General features: G+C 35.5%; 1 protein-coding gene across 2 annotated transcripts in view; it reads right to left on the reverse strand.

The window, feature by feature from the left end:
• Window positions 1-8,321: 8,321 nt before the first annotated feature.
• Window positions 8,322-9,174, reverse strand: part of LOC107681624 (trafficking protein particle complex subunit 9-like) — a 248,577-nt gene continuing 247,724 nt past the window's right edge. For both annotated transcript variants that reach the window (XM_016477940.1, XM_016477939.1), the window contains one exon: window positions 8,322-8,945. In XM_016477940.1, the coding sequence (XP_016333426.1) occupies window positions 8,775-8,945 (171 nt within the window). In that variant the 3' untranslated portion in view covers window positions 8,322-8,774. The remainder of the gene's footprint in view (window positions 8,946-9,174) is intronic.

Here is a 9,174-nt window from a genome sequence, read left to right on the forward strand (position 1 = left end):
AGAGAGAGAGAGAGCGCTTAGGTAAATCTCTGAGCTCAGATGCTGGAAACATGGAAATTAATTGAACTCCTGGTTCCTTGGAGCTCATTTGCACGCAGGAAGGAATGGGTCAAATCCCTCAAGTAAAGAGAGGTTCATTTAATCCAGAAAATAAATAAATAATATAAAAAGCAATGTTTTTTTCTTTTAGTTTAAAGCATTCATTGCCTTTTCTCTTTTGTTAGCAGAGCCAAAGGATGGATACACTCTCCCGGTCTTCCATGAACGGCAATGTGTATTATTGTCTGTGGATCAAAGCGAAAGAATGAAATTATTTGTCACATGTACATTTAAAATGCATACAATAATAAATAAACCATACATTGTGTGCATATGGAGAAATGTAATACAAATGAAGCTAATATTTGGCTCTATTAAAAGAAAAGAATTCTCACTCCTCTCTCAGTTTGAAACATTTTATTAGTTATTATTAACAATAATTCATTGCACAAACACACTGTGGTCGTCACAAACGTGTTAATTATTCCATAAAAATGGGATATTTGAGGTGAAAAGGAACTTTTAGTATTTTCTGTGCTAATAAAGAGCTTAGAGCTTGTACTGAACCCGTAACATTAAGTGACGTGTTTAAGGGACAAACTCTTACAAACCTAAATGCTTTGGGAACAGTGAGCTAAATATAAATGAACGATATATAGACTTTAAACCCTATTCTGTAATGCAATATTAGAGCCACTTCAGCTAAAAGACCCTCAATTCACTGTCAAGAGTTCAGTAAGTGAACAGCTCAATATCCCAACGCTAACACAACATCACAGATCAATACAACGCTCTCTTTGCAGGTAATATTGTAAAGTTATTCATGAGCAGTGCTATTTCGAGCAATTGCGCTTCATTTGTCTGGATTTGTCTTCATTTTCTCTCTACTTTGGCATTTTGAGGCATTCTTGACCATATTTACTCTGTCAACCAATTTTTCTAGCAATATTTGGTATAAATCAAATCTTGCTTCATTCATGTAAATGGCAAACAACACTGTTTTACACACACAATCTGAAATGTATCTGATCATGTGACAGACATCTAAACACTCAAACGAAGATTAATGAAAATGTATGATTCTTGATATCAATTTCAGTACCACAGCAAAAACTAATATGCTAATTAACAGTTATGTTTTAAAAAATAAATAGATGTTATTCTTTAACAAATTCAATAAAAAACTGCATGTGGCCTTTAGGCAATTTCCAATTAGGTAAACACCGCTTCAGGTTTTTCAAATAATTATTAATGTAAACAGTGAGGTATAAAGAACAAAGAAAATTGAAAAGCAGCAAGTGATCTTTTACCCATTTTTGAACTCTGATTATTTTTAACAACATAATAAACAGTAGTAGGTGTATCAGGCTACATTTACACTGCAATATTTCATGCAGAGCTCCAGTATTTACACATTTGTTATGCATGTTTATATTTTCTCCAGACTGGCTGTGTTAAAGTCATTTACACCAAGAAGCGTAAAGGAATAGTTGACCCAAAAATGAAAATTTGCTTAAAATATACTCACCCTCAGGCCATCCAAGATGAGTTTTTTCATCTGAACATATTACATTACATCACTTGCTCAACAATGGATCCACTGCAGTGAATGGGTGCCGTCAGATTGAGAGTCAAAACATCTGATAAAAACATCACAATAATCCACAAGTAATCCACCTGACTCCAGTCCATCAGTTAACAACTTGTGAAGTGAAAAGCTATGTGTTTGTAAGAAACAAATCAAGACTGTTTTTAACTCAAATCATTGCTTTCAGTCCTCTGTCCATAATATTGTTTTCTCCAGTGAAAAAGATAAAGTGCTGTTTAAAAGCCAAAACAGCCCAACAGAACAACAGCAGATGGATTGGAGGAAGTGTTATTATGGATTATTCTGTTGTTTTTATCAGCTGTTTGGACTCTCATTCTGACGGCACCCATTCACCGCAGAGGATTCATTGGTGAGCAAGTGATGTAATGCTTGAAGTGATGTAACTTTTCCAAATCTGTTCCCATGAAGAAACAAACCCATCTATGTCTTGGATGACCTGAGGGTGAGTACAATCAAATCGGACAATGTTATATCTGTCAAGAATTCATGTGTAATTTGCATTCATGCCTTTGGCAGGCATTTTTATCCAAGGCGACTTACACTGCCTTCAGGGTATACATTTGGGCAGTTCATGCATTCCTTGGGAATTGAACCCATGACACTGGGCGTCGCAAACGGCACTGTTGCTTTTAGCTTGATTATTTCTTTCATAAAGCTGCTATGGAACAATATGTGTTGTGAAATGTGTTCTACAAACAACTTACGGGAATTGAAAATATGAGATCTGTGCATTAGGTCACTGAATCACTGAAGTTTTGAAGGCTGCGCGGTTAGAAAAGTGTGGTCAAAAAAAATAACCAACAAAAGAAGGCGGCTATATCTGGTGGCACAGTCAAGAATGTTCAAGCGGTTGACAGGTGAACACAGACAAAAAGAATATATCACAGGAAAAGTTGTTCTAGTCCGTGATTTCCTTTCATCTCATAAATTAGCTTCTCATTATCCGCTTCCCTCTGGGGAGAGAGAGAACGAGAGAGTGAGACAGACAGACCACAAACAGACAAAAAGAATACTAGAACAAAACAATACTGCTGTCATTTTCCACGAAACAGGGACTTCACAGGGCCGCTCTTCTGTGTTCTCTTCACTGGATCTCATTTCAGTGTTCACACACAGATCCTACAGTAGAAACAGTGAGATGCATTGATTTGATTCATCTGGCAGATATAAGCAGAAGCTGATCACTAAATTATTCAGACCATCTCCAACCAAAACTATTGAAAGAACTTCTGGGCCCTGCAAAAACACACAAAAAAACATATAAAGGGCCATATAAAGTAGTAGTAGAGACCCCTGAGATCACAGTAGAATACAGTGAGAAGACGAACGTGAATTCAAGTGCTGCTCCTCCTTAACATCAACATTCTTTATGAAGGCCACACTAACAGAATTATCAGACAGTCTCCTGTTGAAAAAAAAAAAAGATCAGAATCTTGAAATGAAATTGCTGAACAATGTACAGTAGATTTAGATATTGAACTAATTGCTAAATAATTACTTTTCCCACCAAATTGATTGATCTGTAATTGAAAAACACTTTTGCTTGGTTATAGAGACATAGTACAGAGCAAAGAAAAAAAAAACTATAAATCGCAATTCTTTCGAATTTTCTATGCATCAAATAATCCTAAAAAATTAAATACGAGAAAGCGGTTTTCAACATTGATAACAATAATAAATGTTTCCTAAGCAATAAATCATAAGGATTTCTGAAGGATCATGCGACACTGAAGACTGGAGTAATGATGCTGAAAACTCAGCTTTGCATCAAAACAATAAATTAAATTTTAAAAATATATTTAAATAGAAAACAGTTATTTTAAATTGTAATAACAGCTTACAGTATTACTGTTTTACTGTATTTTTGATCAAATAAATGCAGGTGAGCATATGAGACTTCTTTCAAAGACATTAAAACATCTGATATTATATATATTATATTCATAATACTGAGCAAAATATTTATTAAAAATTAAATATCTAAAAAATATATACAGTGGGTACGGAAAGTATTCAGACCCCCTTAAATTTTTCACTCTTTGTTATATTGCAGCCATAAGAGTGAAAAATTTAAGGGGGTCTGAATACTTTCCGTACCCACTGTATATATAAATAATAATATATGCATTATTAATACACTGTAAAGAATATGATCAGTAAGTCATGGTAATGTATGTTTTTAAATATTTTTTTCTTATCAAAATAAGGTGAGCAATTCTAACTTTTTATAAGTTATATGAAATTCAGTTTGATTTTTGTAATTTAAGATTAAATGACTTGTACAACCAACAAGATTTTACTTAGAAATTTAAGGCAGCAACTGAACTTAAGTTTTTGAATTGAAATACGTGGATTTTATTTTTACAGTGTATTAGTATTATTATTTAAATTATTTATTTCTACAAATATTTCACTGCACAAACAAACTGCCACGTTCATATTTGTTGCATGTGAACCCATAATAAATGTAGAGTATGGGTCACATTATCATGTTTTGTGAGAATAAGATGATGTCAAGCAAACCTTCCATCCTGGGATGCACCAAGGTGTTTGGCCTATATATATTACGCTATGCTTTTGGGTCATGACCCAACAGTTGAGAGCCTTGGTTCAGCACATCCAGCCAGAGCGAGAGTGAGTGAGAGCCAGAGAGATGTGACTGTGGCTCTGCAGCGCCTGAAGGATGCTGTCTGCTGACTGATAAGACTCCCGCTCATTCACAGGTGGTTGTCAAGGAGACGGAGAGGCACAGAGAGGCCACTCAGACAAACCAGAGCCGCCAAAGATCAGGATCAGAGCCCACAGACACACACAAATGCCTCTCAGCTCTACCTGCGGAGTCTCTGTCTCCCACAATGCACTGCTGTTTGCACACCGTAGCTAAAAGAAGGAGCTGAATGGGGAAAACGGACATTAGCACATGTACGCTCAACCATTCAGTGTCTCTTCTGGAGTGGCTGAATCCGCAAGAATAACTTGAGCGGCCTCTGGTTCTCCTTCCATGCGCTGTGAGAGCACTCCAGCAGCTGACGCTCACCGCCGAGTGTGTGAAAGTGTACTTAATCCACACAAGTGTGCACTTACAACCGCACAGATTTAGGTTGCAGTAGAGCAGGAGAAAGCACTCTGTGTTGTCATATGCTATCGCCATTATATAGGTTGAGCATCAGACGGCTTGTGCACAGACTGAGCTACATTGTACTACATTGTAAAAGTTTGTGAAGTTAACTGAATCAATTAGTAGCAAATAAACAAGATATCAACTTTATATTCCACTTTGTTCATGAGTGATCAGATTTATTTATTTTTTTTCCCAAAGAGTTGATAAAAACATCACAATAATCCTGAAGTAATCCACACAAATCCAGTCCATCAATTAACGTCTTGTGAAGTGAAAGACTTTTTTTAACTTCAAACTGTTGCTTCCAGCTAAAATACGAGGCCGTAATCCATAATATCGCTTTCTCCGGTGAAAAAGAGAAATATGCACAGATCAAGAAGCACTGTTTACAAGCAAAAACAATCATAAACTGATATGCTGCGGGATTTTGATGAGAAGAAAACAGAGGATGGACTATGGATGGATTTCCAGGACAGAAATTCAAACATTGCATAAAGCCAGGCTCAAATTTCTTGTTTCATTTTGTTGGCATATTAGTGTTCAAGGTCTTTACAGAAGGGATTTTGGATCTCTTTTTATCGCTGCATAAATCAGAAAATACTAATTTGCCATATTTTTTAGGAATAAAATGCAACGCAAATCAGAATCAGAAAAACTTTCAGAATATAGATGGGAATAAAACTAAAGTTTGATTCATGGAAGTGCTACTGAAGTGGAGATTTCTGGTTTAGTGCATTAGTAAAAACTTATTTTGAGAACTCATTTTTGTACTGTAATTAAATTCTACAGACGCAAGTAGATAAAGTGTAATAAAACACTAAAATGTGCAATGACTATAATACTATAAAAGACCTGTTTTAGAAGCAAAATCCATCGGAAAAACCATGCTTTTGTCTGTAATTTCTTGCTTTAACTACCTGAAGCACCTACAAACTGATGTTTGTGGTGAATTTTTACAGTGATGTACAGAAATGCATACAAGCACATGAACACAAATGATTGTATTTAAGCTCGATTTACGTGTTGCATTCAGAATTGCCAATAAGTGTGCTATAGCTGACATTAGCTTAAATCCATCTCTTCTATGGTCATTTTCAAGTTTAAATATATGCAAATGACCTAAGACTGAGTTCAAGGTCAAACAGATTTAGATTTAGGAGGAACAGTACGACAGCATTAGTAGAGGTTCATCCCCTTGAGAAGATTAAGAAACAGTATTCTGGATTTTCATTGTATTTCGTGTGTGTGTGTGCTTGTGTGTTCGATGAAGCCCCTGAATTTTTCCATCCTGTGGCGACAGGGCAGATCAAAGTGAACGTCAGGAAACCTGTGCTGAGATAATCTCATTCATGACGGAACATGAAGGAAACACACACACAAATGGACATCAAGGACACGCACGCACGCACGCACGCACGCACGCACACGCGCGCACACACACACACACACACACACACACACACACAGAGTCATAATTGAAGTTGTGAGTTCTGGGCCGTAAAAACGCAGTATTCTGAGTTTGTTGGGTTCATCATTCAGAGCTCGTGTGTGTTTAAGCATCTCGGCTCATTAACTCATGCTAATTGAAATAAATATGAAACGTTTAAAGTGTCATTAAAATGATTCATTTCTCTTTGATCACTGCTGATTGTCTTGAGCAGCTGTCTGAACATTTGGAAGTTTTAAATAAACAAAGGTAAAGGTCTGTAAAAAAAATATAAAACCTTATTTTTCTGTTTAGTCTTCATTAATAATTTAAATTAATTTATGTAATAAAAAAAAGTCCTTAACAGTCTTCCCTCGTACAAAGATAATTGTATCAAATTATACAACATATTAAATAAACTTAACTTAACTTCACACTGGGGAAGAGACAAATTAAAACTAAATTATGAGGATTATTGATTGTAGACACTGCATTTAATTTTAGATGCCTGTAGAATTCACAATTTATTTTTCACATTTACATTTGAAACTAAAATCAGTGTCTACAATCAATAATTTAGTTTATATTTTTTCCCAGTGGTAGCAAGCTTATGTTGTATAATGTTACCTTATTATCTTTGTACGAGGAAAGACTAAGGACATTATTCAATTTTAATTTAAAATTAATTTATATATAAATGTAATTTACAATTTAATTATTGCTAAATACTTAATTGTCTCTATCTAATAAATGACCTATTATTTACTGTAATTCATAAACTGCAGAAGTTTCTGCTCCAAAAGCAGCTTCTCGTTAATGGTAGTTTATATTATTTTCAAAATATACTGTAAAATATTCCGTTGACTCCAGTTTTTCATGACAATGCAACCAAAACCTAAACTTTTTTAAATCTGATATTGTTAGGCAATCTAGTTATTGATCCTTTCCTTCTGTAACCTAAATATTATACAAAAACGGCCCCTGTAATATTATCTGAACTTCTACATCAATCATTTTAAAAGCAAATGACCTTCTGTTAATGACTCTGTGATTTAGAGACACAATTTGGTCAGATGGTCTTTGAGACAATCTCAGCGCTGGAATCCCTGAGAGGACGTTTAATGCTAACTGAATTACTGCAACTGCAATTACTTACCTTTACAGCACATAATGTAGACCATTTCAGCCACCTCTTGCATTATCATCGCTGGACCACACCACAATAAAAGCATTAATATCACATTTCAAGCAATCATTGGTTGCTAGAAAGCTCACCTCAGAAAACTGACCTCAGTTCAATATGAGGTGAAAACCAGCACACATTTATAACCTGTTGTGCTCAAGTTCAGTCTTCAGCCTGGGTATTTTTTGCATTTTAGACCTGAAACACATTTATGAAATGAATTCTAAAAGTCCTGAAAAACTCTATTTTGATTATATTTTGAGTTTTTAATTATTATTTCAACAAGTCAAGTGAAGTCAACATACCAGTCTCTAGCTTAGATTCATAGATAGATTAAAATCATCAGCTGAATGGACATCAGATTCATGAGCAAACACATTCAAGAGACTAGACCTGTTTCATAATTACAAACTATATCAAAGTCATGGTTCCCGCACACGGTCACAAATCCATTTATGCACCAACCCCCCAAAAAACTGATCCAAATGTTCTAAAAGCTGCTTAATACAATACTGCATGAAAATATCGTGACAGATGAAACTGATATTTGCATGCACTATTAAGGCACACCCCTACAAACCTGCTGAGAACATATTTAGATCATATTTCAGCCCAAAATCAAAAGAAGGAAAATGTTTTTATTAAAAAGCCTGTTTTTATCCAGTAGGATTTTTAGAATTGTGAATTATTCTTATAACAATTAGGAACATTTCCCTTCCTACTCTCATTACCATAATGCAAAAAACAAAAACAAACAAACACACACACACACACACACACATATGTAAATGTATATATATACATTTATATTATATTATCTAAATTAATCTGTTGACTGTTTAATGTTGATTATGTTTTAAAAATCTGTAATCAAATTATTGTTGTATATATTATTGCAATATAACAAAAATATTGAAGGATTGCAAACTTAAAATAACCATTAAAATAATATCACAATGCAAAAAATTAATGGTTAAAAACAGGCTTCAACCAAATATAATTTCCTGTGGTTTTTTTTTTTTTTTGGGATGAAATATGAGCTGGAGATGTTTCATGCAGTAGAAGCATGACGTTGTTGTGCAGTCCAGCACATTTTGCATTTCTCCACAGTCACGATCACTTAAAACGAAATTGTAAGACCTCCTTAGATGTTTTCACTTAGTGGTTACCTGAAAAATGGTCCTCCTTTAGTCTGTCTCTAAAGAGGAAAATGAGGGCTTCAGAATGGAGCGTAAAGTGGAGGATTTGGCATAAATTGAATCTTCAAACTCGAAATGCATCATACACTAGAACTGCACTCGCTCTAGACTCAGTAAATATCCAGATCAGCTCAGTAGTCATCTCCCCCAGGTCCCTTACAAAAGCCTATTGAGTCCGTCAGGTCAAAGGTCAGAGGTCAGAGTTCGACTGGCTCCTGGGCTTTGACGTGGACGCTGGGCAGACAGAACCAGGCGGGCGGCAGGTCGCGGGCCGTGCTGTCATCTTGGAACTTGATGTTCAGATAGAAATCACCGGTGTATAAGAAGAGCAGGGCTCCCACACACACGGAGTTCTCTGTAGGCTTCACCTGCGGACGAGAACATCACACTCCTCAAACACCTACAACCTACACACTCCTCACACACATGACCTGTGGCCATCAGAGAGAAGTCTTACAGCTGCAGAAGCAAACACAGTCTGTCCTCTTTAAAACAACCAAACTCAGGCCGCTTGAACAGAGTGAACGGGAATTCATTGTTGGAATTCATGGTCTTAAAAAGGGCTCAGATCTCATTTTATTTGAGATTCAATCTATT

Source organism: Sinocyclocheilus anshuiensis, unplaced genomic scaffold, assembly GCF_001515605.1.
Source record: "Sinocyclocheilus anshuiensis isolate Anshui unplaced genomic scaffold, SAMN03320099.WGS_v1.1 scaffold1524, whole genome shotgun sequence".
NCBI lineage: Eukaryota > Metazoa > Chordata > Actinopteri > Cypriniformes > Cyprinidae > Sinocyclocheilus > Sinocyclocheilus anshuiensis.